Here is a 27,894-nt window from a genome sequence, read left to right as displayed (position 1 = left end):
TTGGATATGGGATTTTCGAAAACATCTCATAACGGGAGAACATAGAAAGGAAATGTTCACTTTTTGATTTTTCTTTTATGTAGTAATGCAACAAACGCAAACTCGCACGTAAAGACGATGCGCCCCGCTAAGCTGCTTCATAAGTTACAGACGATTGAGGTCGCCCTGCTCTTTGACTGGCTGAGTCTTTTTACTCTTGCATGTGACGTACGTATACGTAGTTCTTCCCGGATCCGTGGACCAAACGTTTTTGTGAGTGCCTAGCAATCGCTGGGCTGGATGAGTCATCGTGGACGATACTGATTAAGATTGCTTATTCTTCACATGTTGCAAGCACATCTGCGAAGATCATCGGTCCTTTGAAAATTGACAACCCCTGTGCCGTTCTGGTGCTGTAGGTAAGTAAGGATTTGAGACTTTTGAGTGTTTTTTTTCTGGCGACAATCCTCGGTCTTCCTTTTTCTAGCCACCGCCCTGTTCTGTATGTTGTCTCTGCACGGACGGGGACTCCCGGTGTAGCAACACAGCATTTCCTTATCAAAAGATACATGTACATGGAGCGCATTTTCTAGGCATTTTTGTGTGTTTGTTAGGATTGTTCTGTTTTCTATCTGTTTTATCACTCCATGTTTGTACAGTCATGACTGGTAGTGTGTAAGAAAGAAATAACTGGGGAAGAGTTCTACACATATGGACGCCTGTATAGTAATTATTCCCTACATTAGCCACCAGAAAGCAAAAACACGTCCAGAAAAGTTCAATTTAGAAAGGAAAAAACCAAGTCGTTTACTTTGAAAATACTTTTTCAGACTAGTCTCGTAGGATTTGTGCACGGGGTGTCGAGTGGCACCCGTATAGGCCACAAGACATAAAAGACTAAATGGTCAGTGTGGTTTGTTTCTCAGTTCTCTCATTTAGGCCTAGTATAAGGCTTTACTGTCACTTAGCCCCATTTCCATGTCACCCTAACCACTTTGCCCCTAACACTTTGCCCCTAACCACTTCGCCTCATCCCCACTTCGCCCCATCTCCACTTCGCCCCATCTCCACTTCGCCCCATCCCCACATCGCCCCATCCCCACTTCGTCCCAACCCCACTTCGCCCCATCCCCACTTCGCCCCATCCCCACTTCCCCCCATCCCCACATGCCCCATCCCCACTTCGCCCCATCCCCACTTCGCCCCATCTCCACTTCGCCCCATCTCCACTTCGCCCCATCCCCACTTCGCCCCATCCCCACTTCGCCCCATCCCCACTTCCCCCATTTCCACTTCCCCCCATTTCCACTTCCCCCATCTGTGCTTGAGTGTGTTGCAAGCACAAGCCTCTTCAACAAATGGTTGAGAGAGTTCCACAGACGGCATGGAGTGATACATGTACAGTATATAGAAAACTCTACGGCGTTCACTAAATTAATGTTGACTGCATTGTCCATGGTGAATAATACCTATGGTTGGACAAGCAATGGGTTTAGTTCTCTTCAATTTTATTTCAAAGCGATACACAATTCTGTACACATCGTGCCCGAGCGTGGATAAACCTCGGCACGCCACGGCAGGAATTTTGTGGAAACATGCTCGCTTCAATTTGGTGTACGAGCAAAACAAACGCACCCAAGTGTGTATTTGCCTGCAACTGGGGACCCCCATATTGTTCCTCTTTTGTTTGTACTCTAACTTTTTAGAAGACCACCCATATGTTTTGTACACAGTTGTCAATCGGGGACCCTCTGTCAGTCGGGGACCTTATTGTCCTCTATTGTTCAGGGTCCCCAATTGAATGCAGAAACAAACTCACTAACACAGAAAATACACACACAGACAAGATATTAAGTTCTGTGAATTAACTTGAAGAAATCTTGCAGCATCAATGTTTTTTTTTCGATGAGTGAGATCACGTTCATGTACAATTTCCGCAGCATGTATAGACTGGTTGCCACACTCCATCATGCATTCTTTTGCATGGGTGCAGCGAGTCAGGAACCAGCACTTTGCTCATTTGTTTTACCACAGCAAGCGCAACAGCGAAACACAAAGAGAATTCGTGAAATTAACAGAAGTTGCTTTTCACACGTTACAAGCGTAACTGGGAAAACATGTACACACAAGCGTTATTATGAGAAAAAAAAAGTCTGAGGTGTTTGTGAAGACAGAAAAGAAACAGAATTTATTTATTTGTCATTCTTGTATTTATTAAATTTATTTTCTCTAAGTTGCCAATAAAAATTTTAGGGTCTCGCCGAAAAATCAGGATCGGTCGGGAAATTGGGAGCATTGTTTTGGCTTTTGCAAGTTTGATTCTCCGACCGTTATTTGGTTACTCAAACGTCAATGTTTTTATTTGTTGCATCTAGGCCTATGCCTCTGTTACTAAAGAACTGTTCTAACGGTAATCGATGGGGCGAAGTGGAAATGGGACAAAGTGGCGATGAGGCGAAGTGACCGACACCCCCTATAAGCTTACTTTTGAATAGCAAAATCTTGGAAATGACTGTCCCTCCTTGACAACATTGTGGCACAAGGTGTCATTTCAAGATTTACTCCTTGTGCGTTACTTCGTTGTCAGAGCACCCCGATACCATATTCTGGTTACTGAGTAGTTTGTTTGCGCTTAATGTGTTTTCACAAACAACTCCTATTTATCGCTTGTTCCTTCATTCTCAAAATGCTCGTCAAAACTACTAAGCAGAGGTTAGTTGTACGTGCAACTTGGGTCGGTGATGGTGCAGCAGGGTGTGGCATCAAACTTAACCTGCTGTCCAAAACCACTAAGCACAGATTAGTTGTACATGTAACTTGGGTCGGTGACAGTACTGCAGGGTATGGCATCAAACTTAGCCTGCTGTCTAAAACCACTAAGCACAGATTAGTTGTACATGTAACTTGGGTCGGTGACAGTACTGCAGGGTGTGGCATCAAACTTAACCTGCTGTCCAAAACCACTAAGCACAGATGAGTTGTACATGTACATGTAACTTGGGTCGGTGACAGTACTGCAGGGTGGGGCATCAAACTTAACCTGCTGTCCAAACCACTAAGCACAGATGAGTTGTACATGTAACTTGGGTTGGTGACAGTACAGCAGGGTATGGCATCAAACTTAGCCTGCTGTCCAAAATACCTAAACCACTGTGCTAGCTATTGGTCAGTTCTGCGCACATGTCGTAATGTGTTGAGAAACAAAGCAAGAAACCTAGGTCTAATACATGATAAACGATTTCTGGAACCTAATTTAACTTTTATTTTGTAGACAATTTTCTAAATGTATACTTTTTGGAAACACCCTGTGGATTGTTGCCAAGGAAGTTCAGTTGTAAATGTTGACGCTTATCCTGAAGGTGAAATCACAGAGTCTTTTCACTGGGAGACCTACATTAAGTGTATCTTTTTTGCATGTATTTTATTTCCATGCATGTATTTTTATTATCATGTATAAGAAAAATTACCCAAACTTCTGAGGTACGTGTTCATGCACTCTGTGCTTGAACCAAGCTTTAGCATTGCTCACAGAGTGCACTGAGAAGGAGCATTGCATCCCACAAATACTGTAGCAAAGACTGCACCCTGCTCTACCTTTCAAGACTTAAGTTCTGGAATCTAGACCACAGCCCCACCAAGTTCGCAGAAACCTCTGGGTGGGTGTTGGAACAGCTGGAAGGGACATCGTTAACCCTACAGCCTTCCTCTGGGGCCATCCAAAATCCCATCAACAGGTTTTGGAGGATTAAGGGAATGATTAAGATTAGAACCTGATCACTGACACCTTACTTAAGGGCTTGGATGCCACTTGAAAGATAAAGCACAGTAAATGTACATGTTTTCATTCATTTTCTGGTAATTGGAAAAGATTTATGTGTCAATCAAACATACACGATAGAGTGTGCATTGTTGTACATCATTGTACCTCAGGAGTAAGGGTACTGAAGCCAATCTCATTTATATTAAAAAAAATAATAAATGGAATACAATCTTCCGTAGCAATTTTACTGCATGACTAATTGTAAATACACAGATTGCAATTTTCCAATAACATGATTACAACACAACCAGTGTGTTGCAACTGGGTATAGCTTGGGAAAGCCCCACTTCAATTCTCAGATGGTCATGGTTAGTGATGTACATGTACATGTTACCGGTATGCACGGTACCCCGAGCTGCATGGTACGCATTGATATGACCTTTTGCCTTGTGCCTCATTGTTCACAAGATGAATAACAGATCCTGTGCACAATCTACTCAAATCCTTTATCTGGAAGTTGCTGAATGTTGAATTGGTATATACACCAAATTATGTATATTTGACCATGCACATATAATAGAATTGTGCTGAGTATATAAATACGTACTTATTTATGTAGGAAGATTGAGGTGCATATGTAAGTTGTATTTTTTGTGTTTGCTTTGATACCACAGGTCCTCAGGGGATTCTATGTTCAGACCCAGCATCAATATGGCAGGTAATTTACATTGTCCTAGCGGTACATGTACCCAACTCCTGAAACCTCCATCGTTAGAAGATTAAAAAAAAACGACATTATGAAATATGTTTCTAGAAACAAGGATGTTAGCTAAATGAGTGTGTTGTGGTGCTTGCGTGTGCCTTCAGCTCTCTCGGGCTGGATGAAATGTCGCGTGGCAATGTACATATGCATAGATGTTGATCAGTTTTTGAAAGACAATGAAGGTACATGTATTACCACAAAAAAATTGCTGTTCCTGAAATGCCTGTGATACAGTGTTCAGTTTCACTATGAGGTATGCAAAGTAACTAGGTCATAGTCAAGTGTGCATTATTGTACTCTCTACCCAAGTCAGGCCGTGTATTGTTGCTTTTGTGTTTACGTACATGTACACGATATGTACGTGTATATGTGCATACCGTACCGTATACTTTACATACACGTATGATGGATTCACATGTACCGCCATTACACATGTGTTTGAAATATATTGAGTTGTCTCTGCCTAGTTCAAATTATCCAACCTCAACAACACAATCTGAATGTACCGGTACACGTATACATTATCAGTGGTAAATGAAGCATACACTCTGAATTTTATGAAACGAAAGCGAAAGACATGTTGCTCCGAAACTGAGGGATTTTGTACTGCAGACACGTTTTTATCATGTGATTTCTGTTCCGTAATAGATGGTATATTTCAGTCCTTTATTCAAACGGGAAAATATTTCAGACGGAACCATACATGTACATGTAGTCTGTGTGCTACTGCCCTGGAAGGTGTAGGAATAGTTCTGTTGCTTGAACTGAGACTTGGAAAAACTGAGGAAAAACAGGAGCTGGAACGGGCCAAATCTGGGTGTGTGAGATTACATACATGTAAACAAACATTGGAGTTTGCCCCAAAAAAATCTCACACCAGCCAAAGGTATCATTATTCCTCATGCCCATCCACACGAATGATAGACAAACATATGGCAGAGTAAAACTCTGCTAGTAAGAGAAATCTCTTGGCCCTCAGTACGCAAAGATCAGCACCTGTATACAAATTTGGCTTTTGAAAGCCAACTTCTTTCTTGATAGCAGGTGTATTATTTCCCAAACTGTGAATGCATTGCGTGAGTTTGTGTATTGATGGTCTGTTTTGTAAAACAAAACTAAAATGAAGAAGTTAGTGCTTGATTCCATACAACAAACGATCAGTTACTCCGTTTGTTGTATTTGTTATGAAATCTTGAATTGATCTGAGGTTACAGAGACAGTTAGTTTTTCCTGAAGAACCTGTTTGCAGTTTAACTGTCGCACTACATGACTGTGTTACTGAAATATCTCCTTATTTGATGAAGATTATATAAAAAGAAAAATGAACTGGAGAGGTATTTTTTATCTCATTCATGATACGTGTAGGTTCCTTTCCGTCCACTCCCCATTCACTGTATAAAAGACCCTAGTTAGAGAGCAGTAACCAGTCTCATTGTTGGTTTCCCTTTCAAGCTGAACCTGCCCCTTAGTGCAGCGTGTTCCTTATTGGAAGAGAGAAGAATGTCGCTCTTGAAATCTTGGAATCCACATGGCCTTAACTCAGAGCCGTGTATGGATATAGAGAGAGTTACGACATGAGTGTCGTTGTTGGAAACAAGATGGCAGGTGTATACACCAGTGTACATGGACACTTGGTACTCGATAGCCCTGTGCTGTACCGGTACTGTACACATAATGAACAGCCATTTTGTTTCCAAAATCTACAACTGTCGCTCTATAGAATACCAAAGTGACTTATAGCATGCACCCAATCTTGTGTGTAAAAGGCGTCAGCGCGTGAACCAATGCGTATGCATACTCCATTCGTTTGTACGGCATTTAACGGTTCTAAATGACGTCACCCTTCAGTACTCCATATGGCTGTCCCTTAACTCTCCTTATAGTACCCTCTAGAGTTTGTGCACAGATCGTACGACCTCCAGTTTCATTTTAACTGGCATTTCACTGACAGGAAAACCAGAGAAGAGGAGGCTGAGGCCAGGCCTAGCGCCGATCCGAGTCGAGACCACACAGACAGACAATTCCAGGTGAGTGACCAACCAACAGATCCAGAGATGTTACACGTATTTTAAGCATGTTTGGTGGGGTACAAGCATAATGGTGTGAGGCACTATTGGAGACAACAAACAACAGACAATTTTTTTCTGCAGAAAATTCTGAAAGCTATACAAAACTAGAAGTATCTACCTTCCTTCAGACCTTTCTGAAAAACCTCATCCTTTTAAAATGTTGCCAGAGGTTTAAGTGAACATGGTGAAGAAGGACACCTGCAGATACATGTAATTGAGTTTTTATGTGCAGTGGGAAAACATTTATAAAGTTTACATTCTCAAGCAATACATTTTAACGTACGCGTGATGTGTGCAAACTTGGTTGGCTATGTTTAGAGAGGTTGCAGCCTTATGTCATTGAAAGGTGTGACCTTCCACTGTGGTTCCTGATGTGAATGAGTCTCTGCACTGTATCTGCATGTAGGCCGCCGGGCGATTTGGACAACAAGGCTATCCTTAGCATCAGTGGCAAGGGCGACTTTGTGGTCAAAGCGGAAGACCTGAGGGACATTGCTGAGTTGGGGAAGGGTGCGTACGGCGTGGTCAGCAAAGTCATCCATGTACCCAGTAGCACAACGATGGCCGTGAAGGTACGGCACAGGCATTAGCAGTGTTGTCTCCTAACAACCTTGAATTCCCTCCTCCCAAATAGCTGTCTTCCCTTTCCATTGGAAGATCCACAGAACAAACCCACTGATAGTCGGCTCCAGTGTTGAATGTTAAAGAAAAAGAGTACATGTATCATCTATTCTACCCTCTTTCACAGTACATAGCCTGATAAATAAATAAATAAAATTGTTTGCAGGGTGCAAATGATATAAAGTCTGGGATGTTTGCAGGAGCGCTGTGTGTCCAGTTTAAGGCCTTCCCCCTCCAAAAAATAACAAAACAAAACAAAAAATTAGGCCTTTCCAAAACTGACCCCCAGAGCAGCGAGCGATCATTGTAAAGATTGTCAGCTCACTTCACATTGGCTCACCAGAGAATACGAGCCCAGGTCAACAAGCTGGAAGACAAACGGATCCTGATGGACATGGACGTAGCCATGAGGAGTTGGGGCTGCCCCTGGACGGTGGAGTTTTATGGAGCATTATTCCAGGAGGTGAGCTCTAAAACCCTGACATAGCTGTGAGATGTAAGGGCTCTCTCTGTGACTTGAAGAGGATGCTTTGTTACCTGGCAACCAAGGCATCTTGGGCATGGACACTTACACGCAGGGTGGATCATTTCTTGTGGAGTGAAAGTTGTCAATTCAGGAACTGGTTCATGCTATTCTAGATCCCGTCTAACGTTTAAGCTTTCGTTGTACCATATCTACATAAGAATTGTTATATTGCAACTCTTTTCGGCAGGGAAAGACAGCGTGCTGTTACTTGCATTGCACAGTTCAAAAAGGGCCAGTTTGTTTCACACAAATCTGGATCTCGATCAGTGATCCTACCGCTGGTTGGCGCTAGCCATTAGGCCGGTTCTGGTGTCAGTGAACCAACATTGGATCACTGATCGCGAGCTGGATCCCCTTGAAACAAACAGACCCCAAGAGTGCATGCTGTTAACTTGGCCCATTGTCATACAGTTGGGTCATTCCATGAGGTTGGGGCACAATTTGTGACGGTGTCAGTTGTTACATGGGTTCCGTAAAAATGAACAGCTATTTCCCTTCATGTGGATTCCAAATTGCCGTTGTTATACATCTTGCAAGGCTGAATACAGAGGTGTGTGTTATTTTTACAGAGTACATGACCTTCTCTGCAGGTCATGACAGGTGGTAAAAGTTGCAGATGTAACAAGGACACTGTCACCAATTGTGCTCCATCCTCATGGAATGACCCAGCAGCCAAGCAAATATTTTGCTCAATACGTGTTTAACCCTGAAAGAGCTGGGGTATTTTATACAAACACTGCTTGTCATTAAAAATGTGAAGTTTGAAGTCAATCAGACATACGGTTTTGTTGTTACGATCATAAGAAGGATTTCGCCCTCCCACAAGAACTTGACTGTGCCGGGCCTGATTTTTTTAAAATGTTGGCATGCATATACAAACACTCCTTGTTGCATATGCAAAGTTTGAACTCAATCAGACATACGGTTTTGTTGTTACACTCATTTGAAATTCATGACTTTATGCGTGCCAGCCCGTGTGCATTAAACACCACAGTGGAAAAAGTATACATTTTGGCTGACCCATCTCGTAAAAATGCAAGCTGCGGGAGAATGGTATGTTTGAGCTTTGCAGATATGGTGTCAAAATGACCGCAAAGAGTTACTCTAAAAACTCCTAAAGGGTCTAATTCTGAAAAGCTTTGCAACTCTCTGAAACTGATCCCTGCTCAGTAGATCCGTTGAAAAATGTCAAGCCATGCAGTATTGTTTCCTTGTTCCCAGGGGGACGTCCTGATATGCATGGAGGTGATGGACACCTGTTTGGGGAAGTTCCAGACCAAGATCAAAGCCATGGACACCTTCATACCAGAGAACATCCTCAGCAGAATAGCATTCTCGGTAAGTCACCTCACATCATTGTCCTGATGCACCATTGTTACTCATAATGTAGCAGGCCTAATTACTAGGGGTCATACTGAACTGAAATTAGCTCCAGAAAGCTACAACACCATGTACTTGTGTCCTGTGGAATTTTCCATCATGCCTGCAGTTCTTTTCAAGGTATAGTTCAAAGAGTTCTGATGAAAGACCATTAGTCGACAAGTGGTGAATGATTTACAAAGTGCCTGCAAACATCTTCAGTCAAGCTATGTTCTGTAATCATCACTTCACCTCATGCTCCTGGTTCCCCTCGGTACATTTTGATGTATGAGGCCATTGATGACCAGTGATGTGACCAGCCTCCTTTAGGCTGGTCCCAGAGAGTTGACTGTTCGTAGAATGTACAAACAGTGTTACAGTGTTATAGGAAGTAACTTGGACCGTCTGTAGCAGCAGGTACAAAAGATGTGTTGAAATAAGGAATACTTTTGGCCAGCCCGTGACGTTCCTTACTAAATACGTGTAGCCCACATGGATATAAGATTACAAAAATGTGTTGCAAACTTGTTCATATTGTGGCCTCTTATCTGTCATTACTAATTTGTAATGCAAACAGTGTCAATTGTTCTGTTCCCGCGTGTCCTCTGTCATACCGTCTTCTCGACAAGTCCTTGTAAAAGGCACGCACGGCTCTTGGCAACCAACGTAAATTCAGAAGCTCCAGTAGAGGAGGAAAATAACAACCCAACGATGACCTTGACCCAGCTACGAAAAAGAGTGTCAACCGCATAACTGCATTGTCATGCGAAACCCCTGGATATTGTACAACCCACATGCTCCAAAGGTTGCGAGGGAGTCACCATCCACATTCCCAGAATTGACTCAGTACCCGAGGGGCCAGAACCAAAGGAACATCCCCTCCCCCCCCACATTACTCAGTCATGACAAGTCACCCAGGAGGAAATAGTTGAATTTACCCCGTTGCATAAATGCACACCCTGCTGGGGAAATATCTAATAACCATGTGGCTCGTATGACTCGGGCTCAGAGCCGGCCGTGTCTGACGCTGTGGTTTCGTTATTAGTGGATTTCCTGTCTTCAACGCCAGAGGGAAGTCGATCAAACCCAGTGGTGGTTTTCCCCCTCCAGTTGCAGTTTCAACAAAGGAATGTATCCAAGGCAAACACAAGTAGTTTTTCATGGCAGCTGACACACATTTTATCACTCCTAGTTGTGGTTTGATTTAACAAACTGAGTTTTACATGTTTTGTACTTTGTTTTTCTTAAATAGTTAAAAAAGAGTCAAGTTCTTCATTTTGATGCATCTCTCTCAATTTGGTGTCCAAGTATAATGGCCATTTTATACATGTTCATGTAGTTGAAAATCCTTTTTTGCATTTGACTAATTACCATTACTTAAAATTAAGTGAAAGACCTGTTACTGTTACCTAGACCTAACTTGGAATTTGTTCCTCATTCCAGTAAGTTGGATAACACGTTCATAACAGAATTTAATTCAACCCTTCCTATTGCACTTTGCTCCGTGGACTTTCCTAACCGATTACAAATACTCTGTGACAAAGAGTGGGACATTCTTTGCACTTAGAATTGGGACACAAAGGTCAAAGGTGAAGGTATTGATGTCAGGGTCCTTCAGTGCTGAACCCTTGTGTATCAAACACGTTGGGTAAATCTAGGTACAGAACAGTCATTTTTTGTGGGGGGTGTTGAAAGGATAAGTGAAACATGCAGGTATTATGTGTGTTCTTTCTTGCTTGAAAGTGTGCACAAGTCCATGCACTGTGGCCAAGATCTCATTGTAGGGTGGATTTCTATTTCTATCCAGAGAATGTACCCCAAGTTGTGGTGACTTCGGTATGCCCCTGTAATATGTCTGAACCCCTCACTTACATGTACCTTATTCAAAATGGTGTCTGGTCCCCAGAGTTCAGGAGGAGGTGTGTATGTATAACAACCCAACAACAAAAGAGGACAGTCGGCCCTAACTGTACACCTGGGGCCAATTTCATAGAGCTGCTTACGTACAAAATTTGCTTAAGCATGAAAAAAAAAACTCTATCCGATTGTCATGCTAACCAAAAGACATCTAAATACGATCCCAAAACAATATACATCACATAGAGTTTTGGCTGATTACCTGATTTATAAAGCAAGGTTTTCTCACGCTTGAGCAAATTTTGTGCTTCAGCAGCTCTGAAGGAAAGAGGAAACTGCACAAATGAAATGAGGGGACAGGTGAAGGAAGCTACGGATATAGTACCAGCACACTCGTATGGGCAGAGTGCATTGTGCATGTACAGTTTTGATGTGAGGCCCTCTTACACCAAAACTGTCGGCACATTTACATATAACGTACATAACGTATTGACACAAGTATAAAGAGTTGTTCTGGTAATCTGAATCTGATGTGCGGGTGCCGGTTCAGCCCCGGTGTGTTGCTCCAACTCCCGAGCTCTCTAAGTCTCACTTTCCCCCGTCACACCCGAACAATGGTGCTACAGTTGGGCCGGCCTTCGTGTAATATGTGCTTGTCTACCTGTACTGGCTGCCCTTGGGTGCAGAATGTAGCTTTTGTTTGAGCATCCAAAAAGGAAATGCCAGGTCAGCACACTTTGGATGATTTCTGTCAGCTGTGAGCTGCTAAAACCTGGAGGTGGAGAAATTCTCTGAGTTTTGTTGGGCCATCCCACTTGTAGCACATATGCAGGCGTGATAATGTTCCTGCTTTTTAATAGGATTTCGGGGGTTTTTTCTCAATTTATTTTCCTAGTATTTCTTCACTTTTCATCATTATTCACCGTTGTCATACTTTGGGGGGGGGTTTGCTTTGTATGCATTTTGTGCTTACATGTAAAAAATCAGGTATCTACATGTACCAGTTGATTGGCAACGTATGCATACACAGGTAGGCCTTCACTGCTTTAAGGAGACTATTTTTTATGTTAAGAATAGGACTGAGTCAATTGGAATAGTTTACTATTCAAATATTCGACCTTCAGTTTGATCGAATATCCGAATATTTGGTAGTACTGACTGGCAGATTGTTGATGATCAAACCATGTACATCTACAAAATCAGTTGCAATAATGCACACAATTGTACATCATAATTACTACAATAGCTTCTCATGTCTAGGAGTATCTCCAGCCACGATTTTGCAAGATTTAAAAGATGAACAAGACCTCTTGCCCTGTTGAAAATTTCTATTCCTTTTAAATTGTTTAATGATGAATTTACATTTTAAATCGTAAGATTTCTGATGCTTTTCATTTGAATCTTCTTGAAACAAGCCTCCAAAGTGCAATTTTTCTCATTTAAAACAAAAGAAAGTTTTCCCTTTTCATGAACTTCACATTTGAATATTCAAATTCGAAAAATACTATTCGATAATCGATCAAATATTCAGTTATTCAGATATTCGGCACAGCCCCGGTTAAGAAAGCCAAGAATGAGTTGTGTAAAATTTGTCTTCATAACATGCCCACGACATCTGGGATTTAAACATGTGTGTAGTCTCCAAAATAGCAGGATATATGCGTGTGCATGAACATCAATTTAACATGCACTGGATCTCTGATACCTGCCTGAAATTAACGAAGCATTCGTAGCAGTGTTCGTAGGTGAGATATGATCATGTGATTTGGATATGAAAGACGAGTAGCAGTTGATGGATAGAGGAAGTTATTCTTGCAGTCTGTGTGGTAATCCCAGATTCAACCCTTGGCATATTTACTTTGAGTCATCAATTTAGCTGCTAGTCATGTGTTGATGTGTACAGAATACTGTTTGGATACTCCCTCAACGTGTGCCTCACATCAGAAGGGAAATTGAAACCAACAATACATATCATATGTAGGTGATATTCCCAAGTCCACATTTTAAATGAAGACAATGTACACGTGTGCAAAAAATTCTGCAGTTGAGGGAGATCCCCCACCTCCATTACATTTATTTGGTCAAGATTTGGACAAAGTTCCACATTTATTTACATATACCTGAAGCCTACATCCTTAACTTGAGGGAGTTCCCTGAAAAATTTATTCCAGATTTTCATTCAAACAAAACAAAAAATGAAGCAGATGAATTTTGTGGGTCAATGTCAACAAGTCCTCTACTTGCTTTTTCTGTCTCGATATGTTTTTCCCTCTCATGATCTTCAATTTCGAAAGAAACATCAGTGACAATTTTTGGCCTCTGCACGCAGTATACTGTAGCCAAAATAGACATACATACCGTTCACGGGCAGCCAATGTAAATATTAGCTTTGCTTGGTGTCAGGTTTTACATACCTCAACATGCGCACTTGCCCTTTATTCTTGGAAAGAGGGTTGCACCGGTATTTTTATTCAATACACTGTATGTCCACGTAAAAGCACAGTATTTATTATGTAGAGTTTGGTTGGTTGCATTCAATTTTTTTAACAATCAGTGAATTGTTATTCAGCTTTTGTACTGACGGCCAGCTTCAGTTCTTCCAGCCAGTGGTAGGCAAAAATATGACTGATAAAGAACGAACAGAGCCTACTATGAGCATATGCACTGTGTGAATCTAAAACTGAATGGAGAGAAAAAAAAACACTAGAAATATCTCTCTCGGGAAAGAGATAAGTGCACATGGGTGCCGTTCACCGGTAGAGTGTATAGAGTCGTTGATGATTACATGTTAGTAGGCACGTGGCGTTGACTACGAGCTGGCAGTGTGTCACAGTGTCTTATTACGCTGCTCCCGATGACCAACGCACTTCACCTGACTGAGTCATTGTTGACTTATTTCCACTGAGAGTGGAACTGCTATACTTACATGCACATGTACTTCAAGTTCACAAGTGGGAGGACTGCATACTTTTCATGTACATGTATCTGTGTTACATGTACTATGCCGTACATGTAGGTCTACAGGTGTACATGTACAGTCATTTACAAAGGTTTAGGACCTCCCCTACAAAATGCATTAACCTGAAGAAAAACCCAAACTTAAACCAATCAATCATGGCAACTTAGGTTTATTTTCAATGTGTAACCGTAGTATTTTGGTTAAACAGCTATTTGACTACACTTCCATGATTTGAAATGTTAAGTCTGATATTTAATGTGGCCTCTTTTATTTCTGATTACTTAGACTGGTTTTTTTTTTACCCATCCTGCCTTACAGACAAAATGTCATGCAAGACCTGCTTTTGTAAAGAATTTCATTCAATTGAGTATACATGTACATGTACTTGTGTAGCACTACACTGATGTTATGCACCACTGTAGAAACATATTATGTAATCATTCAATGAGACAATGTAATGCAGGCCCAGTGACAGAAATACCAATAAAATTCCAGGTGGTCTTGAACTTTTCCAAATAACTGAAGTTAATTTGAAGTAAAATTGCTAAGGTAATAAAAGTTCTGCTTTCTAATACGTGGTATCCCAAAACAGGGTTGGTACATGTAGGTAGAAACACGTTTATGTCCACATTTTAATACCGACCAAGAGTGCAGCAAAACGTGAGCGTGGGAAACAGGAAGTAGAACTGTTTTGTTTTGATCTGATCTACCACTTTCCAATACACGTTTCACACTCCATCATTACAGAATGTATATCACAAAGTCTTACTTTTTTTGTTTCTACGGCATTCTTTTCCACTGCAACATTTACGGCTGTGAGTAATTAATTCCTCATTTCTGTGAGTTGTGATTTTGCAAATACATCATTCAAAAAAAAAAAGGAAATAGAGGAAGGTAAACTTGTTACGAGGTAGTCTCAGCCACTTTACGTTTTGATATTATGCACATTCTAAGAAGAGCCAGAAAATGAAATGTTTAATACATTCACCTGTATTATGAGCACCTTGGGCCACGTGTTTTTTATTCGTTCCTTTTGAGAATTGTTTACTGTGCTAGACAAATATCTGAATGGTTGGTACAAATGTAACGAGGCCTATGCAGCCAGAAAAAAAAACCTGCTCTATAAGTATTGTCTATGTCTGTTTTTGTGTCATTTTCCTTAAAGTGGCATTCCATCAGAGTTTGTCTGGCTGGCAGTACGCACTGGCCCACAAAATTACCCTGTCTGAACAGCTAATGAGGTTTTCACACTTGTCCTGTGGTTTTAATTAATTGAACTGAGTCTCACCATTATCCTTTTGCATTAATATGTCGTTCTACTTCAGTACATGCAGCATGGGAGGCAGGCAGCAGATCTCCCCACCCCTTTTTTTCAGGGATTTGCTCTTTTTTTCCTTTTGTTGTCAACTGCTCACTAAATTTATTTTGGAGAGAAACAAAACAAAAACAAATCAAAACAAAACACAGAAATCATCAGTGAATTGTACCCTGCTCGCACCATGTATTTTGGTTTCACCTCCATTTGAAGCATTGCCCCCTTTCTAAATGCTAGGCAGACCCCCTCCCAATCTAAATGCCCAATTCCCCTATGCACTTGTCGCGCATTCTGTCAGCTGACTTGGCTTACATGAACAACAGACGTAACAAATTTGCAGGTACATGTACGTGTAGTCTGCAGCAGTAGGTCACAGAAAATGCGTAAACATTTATTTATTTAACCTTCTTTAAAGAGGGTAGCCCATCCAGCTATAGCTGATCATTTGGGCCCAACAAAATCATACAACTTTATCTTAAAAGAACATCAAAATTACAATTACATCAAATTTACAGCAACGGAAAAAATATAAAAGGATCACGACAATCATTAGGCAGTAGAAATTAAGGGGAAAAAATAAGTAAACACGAAAAATTACAAATTATTAGGGCACACCAACAAGCAGTTGCATCCAAATTACATTTATCCACTGCATCACGTGTTTCAGACACCAGTTTTCTGATCTCTCTCTCTCTCTCTCTCTCTCTGCTCCAGATTGTCAATGCTCTGCATTATCTCCAGAAAGAGTTGAAGGTCATGCATCGAGACGTCAAACCTTCCAACGTGTTAGTCAATCGTAATGGCATGATCAAGATGTGTGACTTTGGTATCAGCGGCCGGCTGGTCGACTCCGTTGCCAAGACGATTGAGGCTGGCAGTAAACCGTACATGGCGGTCAGTATTCTCCCAAGATAAATTTTTGGGGGAGGGGTCTTTGAAATTTCCATAAGAAATACGCCCACTTTGACACAAAACACAGCAAAGGGGGGTCAGTCCCGTTAACAGTGTTTTCCCTGTGGTTTGTAAATTTCCTGCAAGAGTTGCAACACACAAAACATGTTGTACTTGTGCATAGACCTGCAGGCTATCGTTTAAATGAACAGTTCAGTACTCTATGTTCTGGCAAAGTTGTTATTCCTTGTTGAATCCTTACTCCCTTGTTTTTTGGAACAAAGTTTGCCTCTCGGTTTTGACATATATTTCAAAACAGAAATCACTGTAAGGTCCCAATCCAGTCACAGTCTCCACACTGATGCACAAGAAGAACAGGTTTGGAAGGTGGAGTAATCAAGTCACGGTAAAAATGTAAAACCAACAGGGAGAAGCTGTTAACGCGAAGGCGACTAACTGGCCTCCTTTGCTGTTTTGCCACATGCGGACGACAGTTTACTGCTGCTTACTGTTGTGTGCGGACACAGTGTCCCATTGCATTCCAATAGCTTATATAAAAAAAAAATCTTCACCAGCTTCCTCAGGTGGGACCCCAACCTATGACATCCTGCTTTCCGCTTCAGATTTCTCAAACAATTTCTGTGCAGTAATGCTCGCCAAGGTCAGCTGGACTGGTGCCAACCCAATGGTTTGGCTTGTGTTAACAGGCGAACAAAACCAATATCAGTGAGACGTCAGGGTCCCACCAGTTCACATGCATCCTGTTTGGATTCATGAGGCTGTGGGTAGGCATTCACCGTGTTCAGGGAACAAGTTCTTTTGTTAGGGAAATTTGAACCGAGTTGTAGGGACATTTCTGAGTCCCCACAACGGTTTTGGTCCCCACAAAATAGGTGAAACGTCAAGTGTATACATGTCCCCACAACTACGGTGCGGGAGTACATGTGTTTGCCTATATTGGAAGTTACTCCGATAAGTTTGTTCACCTTCCTACACACGTCCCATGTGTCTTAACTCGAAAATGACTCGGACAAACAAGACAAATGGAACATTCGTAGAAAGCTATTCAGTTTCAAAAGAAGTAAAGTAAAAAATCTCATCCCTTGGGCATTTTGGCAGAAAAAGCTTCAGAACTCCTTCAGAAACCCTTACAAAAAAACAGAATTACAACTGTTGTATGTGAACACAATAGAAGTGATTAGTAGTACCATACTGTTAAACTGTTGCTAGATGGCCTAAATCAACAAAAGCGTACACCGCATCTTTGAAGAAGGTTAACATAGTGCAACTCCATTACCTAGCGATCAGCCAAAGCTCTGAACTGTCTTACCTTGTCCATGCTTTTACTATCAAATCTTGCATCCCTCCTTGTTCCTATGTGAGATGCTTTGAGCATTCAAAAGTAGGCAAGTTCGTTCAAGGACCACTAGTTAACTAGTGGTTGGTTTGTGATGTACTTAGCACATGTGCGATGAAGTTGAAGTGTGAATGACCGTAGTCAACCATTGTCATGCCATTGGTCAAAGGTGGCCGCAGGAAGGGCAAAATAGCAGAACTAAGAGTGAAGATGGTCGTTTGTCTAACGATACTGTTTGTCTGGTATTTTTCTTATAACTGGTCCTCTCTATTAAAAGCGGCTTATGGCAACCAGTGACGTGACCAACCTCGATAGGCTTGTCGCGAATAGTTAACTAGACTAGTCCAACCATCGTCGACTAGCGTGTGTTCAATCAGCACTTGCTCAGTGGCTGCAGTCAATTCCATTGATTCCCATTGAGCTCACAAGTTAGGTAGCCAGTAAAAGTCAGTCCGATACGTAGTTACTGATGTCAGTCTACCAATCGGAAGTGGACCTGTTTGGAGGGATAAAAGTTCATGGCATGCCATATTGTGAATCTTCCCTTTTTTGAAATTTAAGTTGTTGGATGTTGGTGTTTTTGATTTTGTAGCCGGAGAGAATAGATCCAGAAATCACTGGCAATGCAAAAGGGTATGACGTCAAGTCGGATGTCTGGAGTCTAGGAATAACCATGGTAAGTTCTTAAAAGGAACTAAGATATGATCCTCTACAGAAACATCGGGTTCCCCGACTGAACGAGTTGAACGTTAGCTTCAAGGTGCAGAATTCTAGTTAATCAGTCCAGGGAAGTTATGTTGGCAGGTTTTTGGAGCGGTCAGTGATGAAGATGTTGAACAGACTTTCTTAGTTCAAGGAGACCCCATGACCATAGTATCAACACATTCCTGTGCATTTTACCAAGTTGCAACACCCTATCGGAGATTTTCAACACTCGTACCTCCATGCGCTCTAGTATGGTGCCACTGCAATGTAGGCTTCAAAGTCTTGTCACTAAGTTAATCTGGTTCTATACACTTTCAGTGAAGCATTCGAGGTCGTATATGCTCAGAGGACCTTTGTCAGCAGAAAGTTAGGTCACCTCATCTGTGTTTGGACTCAGTGGGTTATTTTGCCCATTTAAATGCAAAATTAATTTCCTCTTGCTGCCGGGATGCATCCCATTTAAACCAAGAAAACAAGTCTTCCCAAGCCAGTTTGGCTGATCAGGCCAGAGTTTGTGCAGCCAAGAACATTTCTATCACCTCCCCAAGCCATACTCCCCTCCAACCTATCTGACGATGATCACAGCTGGTCACCGACACTTTTTCCCTTCACATACAGGGGGCAGTGCATGGATGGCATCGTTCCATTACTGAGCTTTGTTGAGTAGGCCACACAACAGCACTTGCATTTCGCACACAGAAGCCCTTACATGACTAGCTTTAATGTCTTTAGACAGCTTTTTTTTTCTGTTGTAATCGTTGTCACAGTTTGAGCTAACAACAAACGAGTTCCCCTATGAAAAGTGGGGCACGCCCTTCGCCCAGCTAAAGCAGGTGGTAAAGGAGCCCTCGCCGAAGCTCCCTGAGGGGAAATTCTCACCGGAGTTGGAAGACTTTGTCGATCAGTGGTGAGTTCAAATCACAGATGGTTAAGATCACAGATATGAAGTTGAAGTAGCCTTGCAGTTGATTTTGTCAAGAGCCTTTCAGAATCCTCCCAAATCTGTAAAGCTACCGTGACCCAGTGGAGCATTCATTTTTACTTGAATGAAGAAAAAGAAGTCAAATGATTTCAAGCAGCCCGTAACAAAAAAAAAGAGAGCCTAGTCTGTATTGCCGTGATGCACAGAAAACATTGCTTTACCGTGAAAGATAGCAGAAAATGTACAAAAAGCTCAGGTGATAATTCGTTCAAAGTCTGTACACCGTTGCTGCTTTGCCTTGTTGCAGAACTGTGCTACTCTTGGTATCCACACCTATTCATTGTCACTTTGTTCTTGTGATGCCTTTACTCTTGTCGTCCCTAAGTCCCAAAAGAAGGCTGGGGACAGGGCGTTCTCTATTCAGTCTGGAGTATTAAACCTCTGGGCTGGGAGGGGCTATTACATCATGAATCTCATACAATCTGACCAATCACAAGGCCGTTCTAGCAGCCTGCAGTTGATTTTGCATATTTACATGGTACAGGTTGCTTTTCTTAAATGTTGCAACATACGGAACAGAAACACCAACTGAAAAGTTCCCTTCACAAACATTTGATTGGCTGTGCAAAAGAAAAAAAACATCACAGAGATCATCTATACACTCTGAAACATGTTTGTCCCGATGCGATTTGAAATTTATGCATGCCAACTTGAGATATGTAATGTTGAAGTTGGATGAAAAGTTCTGTTATCCGCTGCGAGTTGAAGTACATCTCCCAAGCAGCAAAAGAAAGACAGATGGTTGTAAGTTTTCCAAGGGGGTTCTTGCACGCGTTCTGCGTGTACGTTAAGACCATACATGCCGGAATAAATTCATTACGCGTACTCAGCGTCTTCCGCATCAGATGTGCCATTGATCTCCATTATAAACGCACGCCTGTGCGGTGAGTACCCAAAAAACATGCCCTCTTTTGTTCCGCTCGGAGCAGATTTGGGCACAGGGAAAGGTCACTATGCCCGTATGTGGAAGTACTCCAGACTATCGTGGCTCGCCTTTGCTTGTGGAATAATTTATTCCATAACACAAGGAGCTAAGATGGTGTGTCACCATTCACATCTTCTCTCAAAAAAATTGTCTTTACCCCAGGTCAGTGCCGGTTGTCGTCTTTCTCTTCTCTTTGGAAGTGCCTTGTATCCTCTGTTAATGTGGCACTGCATAATGACAGTAATTATTTTATTATTTGGGTATGTTGTTGATGACGACGACACCGTACAAATAGAACAGATTTTGGAGTCTATGCGCATGTCCACGTCCATTGAGTTTCCGTTGTCTCTACAATGACAATTTCTGGTCATCTTTTTATCCAAACAGCCTAAAGAAGAATTGTTCAGAGAGACCAACATACACAAGACTACTGGTAAGTGTTCATTGTGAAATGTACTCAAGAATAACGTCAGCACAAGTTGAAGTATGCTACGGAACCTATTCATCGCCGTGAATTGAAAGCTGCTGTGAAATTAAGTAATCATTGTAAAATAATATTTGTTCTGGAGACAAGTTGTTACTCTACTTGGTACGTACGTTCTTAACTGTCACTTGAAACTGAAATATGCTTTGAAACTCAGTGTTGTAATTTGCAATCTGCCGTAGAATTTATCTGTAAATTTGACTATGCTTCAGAACTTGGTCATCATTTGGAATGCATTTGCTGGAACTAAATCATGCTTGGAAACTATGGCTAACAGTGTTGTATTCGAGTCCATCACAAGTCCCTGTAAGTCCGTCACAAGTCCATCATAAGTCATTCAGTCTTAAGCCAATTGACAAGCAATTCAAATGAGCTGTGACAAAAGTATTCTTTTGTCATTGTTCATCCCTTAACTTAATGTTTGGCCTTGTAAAGGGACTTGTGGCTGGCCTTGTAAAGGGACTTGGGGCTGGCCTTGTAAAGGGACTTGGGGCTGGCCTTGTAAAGGGACTTGGGGCTGGCCTTGTAAAGGGACTTGTGACTGGCCTTGTAAAGGGACTTGGGACTGGCCTTGTAAACGGACTTGTGACTGGCCTTGTAAAGGGACTTGTGACTGGCCTTGTAAACGGACTTGTGACTGGCCTTGTAAAGGGACTTGTGACTGGCCTTGTAAACGGACTTGTGACTGGCCTTGTAAAGGGACTTGTGACTGGCCTTGTAAAGGGACTTGTGACTGGCCTTGTAAACGGACTTGTGACTGGCCTTGTAAACGGACTTGTGACTGGCCTTGTAAAGGGACTTGTGACTGGCCTTGTAAACGGACTTGTGACTGGCCTTGTAAAGGGACTTGTGACTGGACTTGTAAAGGGACTTGTGACTGGACTTGTGATGGACTCGAATACCACACTGGTGGCTAAAAGGCTTATCGTTGAAATGGAAAAAGGGTCCAATGTTGCATTATATTCTCATTTTAACTACAATGAAAAAAAAAACGATCATTTTTTTTTATCTGTACTTTCCCGTATCATTGTTTTCTGTGCCAAAATGCAGAGGCACTCTTTCATTACGAACCACGACGGGGTCAACGAGACAGACGTGGCAACATTTGTCACAGGAGTATTGGGTGCCACACCGACGAGTGACGCCACCGTCTCTTAAGGACGTCCGTCGGTCACAGCGTACACATCCTGAATATGCACAAGAAGTCGGAGAGTCCCGTCTGTCAGCAGTATTTATATAAACTTACTTCCAAACAAAGCAGGGGTTGCCAGAGTGTCGTTTTTTTGTGTTACGGTGTATCTCCGAAAAGTTCCAGCGGGAGATGCTTTGGAATGCTTGGCATCAGAGCATTCAGTCTGGGCTGTTTTCTCCCGCGTGTAATCAATGTTGCAGTTGAATGCATTTCCACAGATGCGAGTATAACAAAAATACTCCAGCGACAGTGTGATTACAAATAAGTAGAAATGTCACGGCATTGTTTGTCGGGACATCTTTTGAGCCTGCGCACTTCTTCAGTTAGGATCAGCCTACTACTTATCATTAAAATCTGATAGCGTCTCGTTTGTGGAGGAGCGGCTGCATCCGGCCATGAACATCCGTCTTCTCTCAATGAAGTCGCCCCTTTATTTTTTTTTTTTCCCCCCACTCTTGGAAGTTTCAATATGCTGCAGGAACCGCTGGAGGTTATGTACAAGAGTTCCATTAACTTTTATGTCACTAATGAGTTGCTTTGTTTTACCAGCTGAAAGGTTGTTTGCTAGGTGTCACGATATGTAGTCTTCTATACGTTCTAGTGTTTAGCCTGTATGTGTATGCCCCAGTCAGGGTGCTATTTTTCAACATGGGTATGTTTTACCGCCAGGTGAATGCTTCAGGTTTGTCACAACTTCAGTCTCCAAATTTGTGGAGGTTGAAATCAAGATGAAGTCATCTTGCATTTCTCAGACTAACGTAGCTTTCGAGTGTATTATAAATATATCAGTACCTTCTACTTCTGAGACATTTCCAGTGATGTAGACTTTTCCTGTTTTTCCCGCCAGAGTCGCCAAGCATTAGAAAACTGTTCACTGTGTATAAATTTAGTTGTACAAAAACAGAAACAAAGGAATGAGCTAGTATTTTCGTACAGACGAACAAAAGAGGCACTACTGAAGCAAAAGCACGTATTTATTTAGTTTTAAATGTAAATTTCAAATAGCTCTTAGTAGTAGTATAGGAAAACGTCTAACATCCCAAGGTTTTTTTGTCCAAGAGAGGTTTTTTTTCCCTCTATGGTAAAAGAACTTTGTAGAAATTGCACTTAGCAAAACGGATTGACTGTAAACCATTTCTGACACATTTTTTTTGATGGCAGTGAATTTTTTATGGTAGAATGTCCAAAACCAAATACATAGCCACAAGGCAGTCGGCACACGAACACGACCCCAAATTGTCTTTCAAGGTTTCCAGATGCCAGTTTTTCCTGGTACATTTACCCAAGTGGCTTAGTTGAAATACTGGTGCTCAAAATCATAAGCACCAGCCTAATTTCAAGTATAAATCCCATGTTTACCCAACCCCCCACCCCCCCAAAAACGGACTAAGTTCCAGACGATTTTGTGACTTATAAATCATTTACCAGTATAAAAATTGTTGTTACAGTGCACATTTCAGCCCAAGATCCCTGTGCACATCCTTTCATTTTTTATTTTAGGTAACCTACAATCGTGTGAACAAACTGTATTTAACTGGGCCATTTTTAAGCCTATTTATTTTACATCAGGAGCAGCTTTTAGAATTGCCACAAGAATCGTCTTTGCCCGGATTATCATTGGTTTCACAGCTGAGTGATTGCGAGCCTGTTCTGGCTTGGTTTAGGAGCAACTTCATCAAGTGGTACAGAAAATTTTGCAGCGGAGCCTCAGTATACCTCTTCCAGTATTGTTTAATAGAAAGACAGAAATATTTTCAGTAAATATCAAAGCCGACTTTCTCATGACCATTCACGTGATTTGCCAAAAACAGAAAGGCAATTTAAAATGTTTGCTTATTTAAGGGCAAGATGGAGCTGCTTTGCCTTTGTAAAGTGTAGGTCCATCCACAAGATTAAAATCTTCCTCACTTTAACAAAATGCATTGAAGATCTGCTTTTATTGCATGTTTGGAGTACTCTCAACTTCACACAAATATCAAGTACAGCGAGTTCGTTGTTAATTTACGCACTTAGTTATGTGTAAAATGACAGACCGTTTGTATTGCAGGTGGTTATTAGCACATTATGTCACATACATAAATACAACTAGCTTAGATTTGGCCTGAGTCAATCTTATTTTTTATTGGTAACTGGGAATTACAGTATGTATACAAAGCGACATCTTACCAAGTTGTAAAGTGAAGTTTATTTTGTCCACGGTGTGTAAACCATGAACCTTAACAATCCCCAACCAGCCAAATCCCACCAGGGTTTGTTGGAATCTCTTAGGTTGAGTACCACACTGGTGTACTGGCTGTGTTTTATGTGGGATTAGGTATACCACAAACAAGAGTCCAACTGTTTATGTGCACTGTTTACTTTCTTATGGTGTTGAGATTTGCAAGGGTCTGAGGGTTGTCAGTAAATCACCCTAGGGAGGTGGGGTTACTACCATTAAGGTGATTTGTTAATGCTTAAAGAGCAAAAATCACAATCATCCACAATCCTGACGGCTTGTCAACGTGGTTTTAAATAATTTTTACTCTTTCAGAGTGAGCAAATGTTTGGGAGAGGACGTCTATAAAATTGTACAAAGATTTTTCTATACAGTGATGAAATAAAAGAATTAATTGAAGAGAAATCATTCGAGTGATGTGCAGTTGCTTGCGTAGTGTTGTGCTTTATTATTATTTATTCAGATGAAATCAACACTGACAAAACCTTCGCATTTAGAGGCCGATTTCATCTGGGATAATCCTCAAAAGCCACTTACATGTATACAGGATATTTCCATAAGGGTCCCAAAATTGAAGTGGCTAATGCGTTGTTTTATTGGATATTGTATGCGATCCAGATTGGGTCATTTTTTTACAAGCAATCCTTTCACACTTCTGATTTTTATTTCTCTCCTTCGCTCCTGATCACCACATGGTCACAAAATTTGTTGACAGTTGTAGAGACGTCTCCCGTCTTAATGGTAAATGCAACTGCGTCTGCATGTTTGGGAAATATTGACTTCTATTTTTACACCAAAAGCCAAAATCTAGTTACACAAACCAGCTGCAGTGAACTCACAGCTCAGACATCTCTTTGTGAACAGTGGCGTTCAGGAAAGTTGGCGGTAATGTTTAATCTATGTATTTAAATTAAGTCTTAACGGAATAACGACTGGCCGCGCTTCCCTCAAGTTGGTATCGGCGAATGTCAACAATCAGGTTGAACTTCCTTTTCCACACTAACGTAGCCAGCCCTCATTTGCGCCCCCTCTCTTTAAAAAAATGTTTATTCCTTATTTTTATTAATCTCATCCTTTCGATATGTTTTCCTGCATGGCCCTCGATGCTCCCATAATTTGCATTTCAGTCATCATTGACCCAAAGTAAGGCCTTGTCCGAATCACCGGGCTACGGCCGGAATTTATACACGACTTAATGGGGACTAACTGCCCCCACTGCCATAGACTCTTGCGAAATTTCCGGCCGTAGCCAAGTGATTCGGACACGGCCTCAGTTGCACAGCCAGCCGACGAGTAGAATTGGTTGTATATCGCCCTCTGTTGAAATGTCGCAACCTACACGTTGAAAGAGAGACCAATAAGTTGGGACGTGTGGCAGCTACTGAGAGGGGCGGGTCCCTTGGTAGGCGTACGGTTGCGTCCGGTCAATATGGGGAAGATTGCAGGAAAAGAGACTACAAGCCATTTTCATCAGATATGTTTGCCCGATTAATGGAGAGCACAGTAGGGATTTTGATTTCCTTCAAAAAAATGGATACCGAAATTAAAGGAAAAGAAGGACCACCTTTCTTCTCGATGGTTGCGCCATTGCGTGTCTAGCTGGGAACTTAGAAGTGGAAGGCGAGGAAAGAACCACTACGCCAACCTTGGGCGTGTTTTGGCGACCCCTAACCAGAACTATATTTGAGACGTCAAAAAATGACTGGGAAAATGTTAATTGCGGTCCACAAAAACGAAGAACCAGAAACGGTTGTGTCACCTGTCAAAGGCAAGCGCAACAAAGCAGCAGACGACACTGTTGCTGGGCATCATTTCACTCTGTATTCGGCATGTTTCTCAGTGCTTATCTCTAATTCCACGTACATTCTAGAAAAATTAACCTCTTACATTCGCTGCATGTCACAATAAATTTGGAAATATATACTTCCCTCATTTGAGGAGCGACAAAACGTATCTGCTTATTTTCCGCCATTTCGAACCAGCGCTGACCCAACTCCAACCTTCGGTCCTTGATTTGGTCGAAACAATGATTTCACAGAGGCATAACCGAAGTCACGAAAACGCTTACCAGAGCTGAAATAACAAGTTCATGGTTCGGTTCACCAAAACCCGCTTCAGACTCTGTTAATTGTTTCCCTGTCTTTTTTCCGTCTCTCGTCTTCATGTAACCCTAGCCGGACCTCAGACTGCCCTAGTTGCCCCTATATGGCAGTTACCAGTAAACACCTGCATACGTGTCTCATGAGATAATACATGTATTAGTTTTTCTAACTTTCCACCGATCAAATGTCTCAACTTTTCACAGACTAGTTGGCAAACTGTCAGGGAGACACTTGCACTCAAAACTTCCCACTGAAACGGTTAGCAGCCATGACAAAAACTAACTTTCTATTCAGCATATTTCAGTCAGGAAAAATTGGCCCCACTTTCCACCGATTCGGAGCCAGCAAACAAGACATGTTTTTTTTTCTCAAAACGTCTCCGGAGCCAGTCTAGCCACTCAGCCACTCAGCTTCTGACTTTACAAAGCCTTTTTTATTTTGATGCATTTACTAAAGCCCAGTCTACAGATGAAAATACTTTTCTCCGAATGAACCAAACCAACTATTTTTCTCTAGACAAATTTGTGGATTTTTTCCTCCACGAAGTTGTTGATAACTTTTCTCTCCTACATCTCAATGTTAGAAGCTTATGTAAAGATATCGATGACTTAAAAACTTCTTTGAATTTATTAAATCGGAAATTATGCATCATTGGATTAACTGAAACTTGGCTCATTGCCAACTCTAGCCAAGCATTTAATCTGAATATATCTGGATACACCTTGGAAAACATAGGGAAGGAAAAATGGGAGGAGGCATTACCTTGTATTTGTCGTCAGATTTCCAGTATATTACGGGACGTAAATTAGATGACATTGAAAATGATTCATTGGAATGTATGTTTGTTGAAATTGATACCCCTTAACAGAGCAAAAATGTTCTTGTTGGTGTGATTTATAAACCTCCTAATGGTAGTTTTAATCAATTCATTATACGTTATCTAAGCATTCTTGAGCTAATTGCGAAAGAAAACAAACCTTCCTTGCTCTGTGGTGATTTCAACCTTAATCTTCTGAATGTTAACAATACTAACAATTTCTAGACATCATCTACTCGTCTCATTTTGCCCCACTTATGAATAAACCAACAACGGTCACTCATACATCTGCAACCCTTATAGGTATTTTTTCTAATACCCTACAACTTTCAGATGCTAGTATTTTGGTATCTTATATCTCGGATCATTTTCCGATATTCACACCTTCCCCATTGGCTGTTAATCCACCAATCAAAGGGCACCGTGTACTCGGAAATATACTCGAGAAAAGATAATTAATATCAATAGTGATCTCACTTCTATTAACTGGACAGAAGCCATCCCTGCTTCCGATTTATATACAGCTTTTGGTAATTTTATGGATGTGTTAAAGTTATCTATTGACAAGCACGTTCCTGTCTCAAGAAAGAGATCCTCAAATCTCCAGGGATCACTATCAACCTATGCAAATTAATTCACCATGAGAGCAAGCTCTACCATAGGTATGTATCACACCGCAAAGATAGTAACCGAACTAAATAAAAATGTGCGATGCAAAAACATTCTGACTAATGTCCTAAAGAGAGGCTAGACGAAATTATTTTGCTGAGCAATTCATGCAACATAAAATGAAATCCGGACAACCTGGAAACTAATTAACAATGTACATGTAATAGGTAATAATACACAACATTCTATAAATAGAATCAACATTGATGGCAACATCTTGGATGAGCCCCGCTGTACAGTATAGCTGGTCAGTTTTATCATTATTTCACTGCAATTGGAAATACTCTGAACGATAAAATCCCCCCAACAACCTCTAACTTTTCTGATTATTTACCAAATCCAAATTT

The 27,894-nt window shown here is 41.4% G+C and overlaps 1 protein-coding gene across 1 annotated transcript; it reads left to right on the top strand.

The window, feature by feature from the left end:
- Positions 1-230: 230 nt before the first annotated feature.
- Positions 231-24,364, top strand: LOC110980301 (dual specificity mitogen-activated protein kinase kinase 6-like). Its single transcript, XM_022236870.2, has 11 exons — positions 231-398; positions 4,414-4,457; positions 6,454-6,529; positions 6,978-7,143; positions 7,536-7,655; positions 8,940-9,056; positions 15,923-16,102; positions 18,049-18,132; positions 18,929-19,068; positions 20,456-20,501; positions 21,603-24,364. The coding sequence occupies exons 2-11, from the start codon at positions 4,430-4,432 to the stop codon at positions 21,708-21,710; spliced, it is 1,065 nt and encodes a 354-aa protein (XP_022092562.2). The 5' UTR covers positions 231-398; positions 4,414-4,429; the 3' UTR covers positions 21,711-24,364.
- The last annotated feature ends 3,530 nt before the right edge of the window (positions 24,365-27,894 follow it).

The sequence above is a fragment of the Acanthaster planci genome, linkage group LG07 (assembly GCF_054643075.1).
Source record: "Acanthaster planci isolate LZ-2023a linkage group LG07, COTS_SCS, whole genome shotgun sequence".
Lineage (NCBI taxonomy): Eukaryota > Metazoa > Echinodermata > Asteroidea > Valvatida > Acanthasteridae > Acanthaster > Acanthaster planci.
This window is presented reverse-complemented; position numbering and strand designations above follow the sequence as displayed.